Here is a 2,525-nt window from a genome sequence, read left to right as displayed (position 1 = left end):
GGGAGGTAGAGTCACACCTGGCCCCGTGCCTGTCGCCCTCGCAGGGAGTGACCCTCTGCAGGAGGCAGCTAATGACTCACTGTTGCTCATCATGTGGGACAGACAGGCCTGGCCTGATTGTCCCGCAAGCGCCTCGTTGTCAGGGCTGGCCCAGCACCCCCGCCCCAGGATCGGGTTCCACAGCAGCTGCTGAGCTGGCCTGGGCCGTGTTTTCGACTCTGCATTTGTTTTCTTACTTCGCTGAATTGACTTTGTTCTTTCTCGCATCTCTTCACTCAACCTCTCAGGGAAGTTTAACATCCAGCCCAACAAAAAGGCTCCACCAGAAGCGCGCGTGGCCAGGAACCTGGGAATGATTGCCGGAGGCACAGGTGCTGGCCCCAGGGCTGCCCCCTCCCTCCCTCCATTGTGACCGTGGCTGTGACAGCTCCGGGTGCCCCTCAGAAGATTTGGTAATCATGGCCAAACTGGGGGGTCCCCAGCAATGCCTAGAGCTCCCCGGGTGCTGCAAAACAAAATCACAATCAGGTAGAAGCCCCCCGAAAATTTATTTTTAACTCACAGTATGAGAGAAAGATCAGGTGGGCTCTCCCAAGACCTCAAATTGAATGAATCTAATAAATTTTGGGTAAGAACAAAGAAGCAGCTAGGAATAGGACAGTGGAGAGAAGGAAAACTAGCATTGGACATTTGCCTGTGTCAGACACTGTGCTGGGCTCTTTATATGTATCTGTGACGTAGGTATGAGCCTTCCCTTTTTAGGGATGACAAAACGGAGGTTCAGAGAGGTTGAATGCTGTCTGCATGGCTGGAGGCAGGGTCAGTGAGCAGCTCTGCCCAGCTCCAAAGCTCAGGTACTTAACCTGCAAGTCCAGGGCTCTAGGACCCTCATCACGGAGTCAGTAGGTGCTTAAAGTCATCTGGGATATCACAAGCCCTACCCTCCAGTGGACTTCAGGGGATTCCTGGACTGGTTCTTTAGAAGGATTTCAACAACATGAGGGCTTCCCTTGTGGCTCAGCTGGTAAAGAATCCGCCTGCAATGCGGGAGACCTGGGTTCAATCCCTGGGTTGGGAAGATCTCCTTGGAGAAGGGAAAGGCTACCCACTCCAGTATTCTGGCCTGGAGAATTCCGTGGACTATAGCCCATTAGGTCGAAAAGAATGGGACATGACTGAGCGACTTTCACTTTGAGTATTTTTTTCAACAACATGAACTTATGTGAACACTAAGCACCTGATCCCAAGTCACCTACCAGATAGGAAATTTAGTGAGTCTGGGATAAAGGGCACATCTGTCCAGAAATGTCGGTGCTGTGAAGTCACAGGAGAAGCACAGAATATTAGGACATGAAGGAAAGCAGAGTTAAGGGCTGAGTAGAATTAAGCTGATCGAGTCGGGCAGCTCACAGGCAGGGATGGGAAGTGGGCCTCGCGTCTCACTGTGGGGCATCTGTGTGCAGGAATCACTCCAATGCTGCAGCTGATCCGGGCCATCCTGAAAGACCCAGAAGATCCCACCCAGTGCTTTCTGCTGTTTGCCAACCAGGTTGCTTCGCTTTTCTCAGTCCTGGGATTTCATGGTTACTGTGTGGGGTGGGTGGTCCCAATGGGTACACTGGCCCAGCCTCTGCCCAGGGCCCTGGTGCAGTAGAGGGTCCTCCCTACAGTAAGCAGGACAGAGCATTGAGCCAGATTCCTCCCCTGAGAAAAGAGAAAGAGGAAACATTTGCAGAGTGTAGAGACTGGCTCCTTGAGTTTCCTGTTACACAGTCCATCTTCATTCCTTTTATTGTGTCAATAAAGGCTCCTTCCCTCGCCTTCCCTTCATCCTAACTCCCTCAAAGCCTTGCTTATACCCTTGAACTTCTGCTTGCTTTTTCTTTCCTGGTCAGAAAGTTGTTATAGCAGAGAATTTTTTATGTTTCGGAATCTGAGAAGGTTCCTAAAGACTGTTTCTCCTCTTCATTTCAGACTGAAAAGGACATCATCTTACGAGAGGACTTGGAGGAGCTGCAGGCCCGACACCCCGGCCGCTTTAAGCTCTGGTTCACCCTGGATCACCCCCCAGAAGGTACCTTCCCACTGCTGGATGTCTAGATCAGGGTTCCCCCTGCCGTGGGTTCTGGTCTCAGTGAAACCCCCTGATGCTGCCAGCCTCCGAGTGCGCGGACACAGTGCTCCCCTGGACCCTTCCCTGCTGTTCCTGTTGACTGGGGCTGACAAGGCTGGCTGTCCCGCTGACCATTTGGTGCTGCTGCACCTGGAGGCCTTCTGAGGAGTCCAGCCGGAGCACCCTTCCCTGCCCACGCTGCCCCCCGCGGCCACCACGGCTCTGGAAGGTGGTGCTCTCCTCTCCCCGTGCAGGTTGGGCCTACAGCAAGGGCTTCGTCTCTGCGGACATGATCCGGGAGCACCTGCCCGCTCCCGGGGAAGACGTGCTGCTGCTGCTCTGCGGGCCACCCCCGATGGTGCAGCTGGCCTGCCACCCCAGCCTGGACAAACTGGGCTACTCGCCAAAGATG

The 2,525-nt window shown here is 54.1% G+C and overlaps 1 protein-coding gene across 1 annotated transcript in view; it reads left to right on the top strand.

The window, feature by feature from the left end:
* LOC104981827 (NADH-cytochrome b5 reductase 1) overlaps positions 1-2,525 on the top strand; it is a 5,438-nt gene that overhangs the window by 2,163 nt on the left and 750 nt on the right. The window contains exons 6-9 of the mRNA XM_010831070.1: positions 288-371; positions 1,464-1,549; positions 1,975-2,074; positions 2,368-2,522. Coding sequence (XP_010829372.1) covers positions 288-371; positions 1,464-1,549; positions 1,975-2,074; positions 2,368-2,522 — 425 coding nt within the window. The remainder of the gene's footprint in view (positions 1-287; positions 372-1,463; positions 1,550-1,974; positions 2,075-2,367; positions 2,523-2,525) is intronic.

Source organism: Bison bison, unplaced genomic scaffold (genome assembly GCF_000754665.1).
Source record: "Bison bison bison isolate TAMUID 2011002044 unplaced genomic scaffold, Bison_UMD1.0 scf7180017864524, whole genome shotgun sequence".
In the NCBI taxonomy this organism is placed as follows: Eukaryota; Metazoa; Chordata; class Mammalia; order Artiodactyla; family Bovidae; genus Bison; species Bison bison.
Note: the sequence above shows the minus strand (reverse complement) of the source record. Positions and strands in the feature narration are given on the sequence as shown.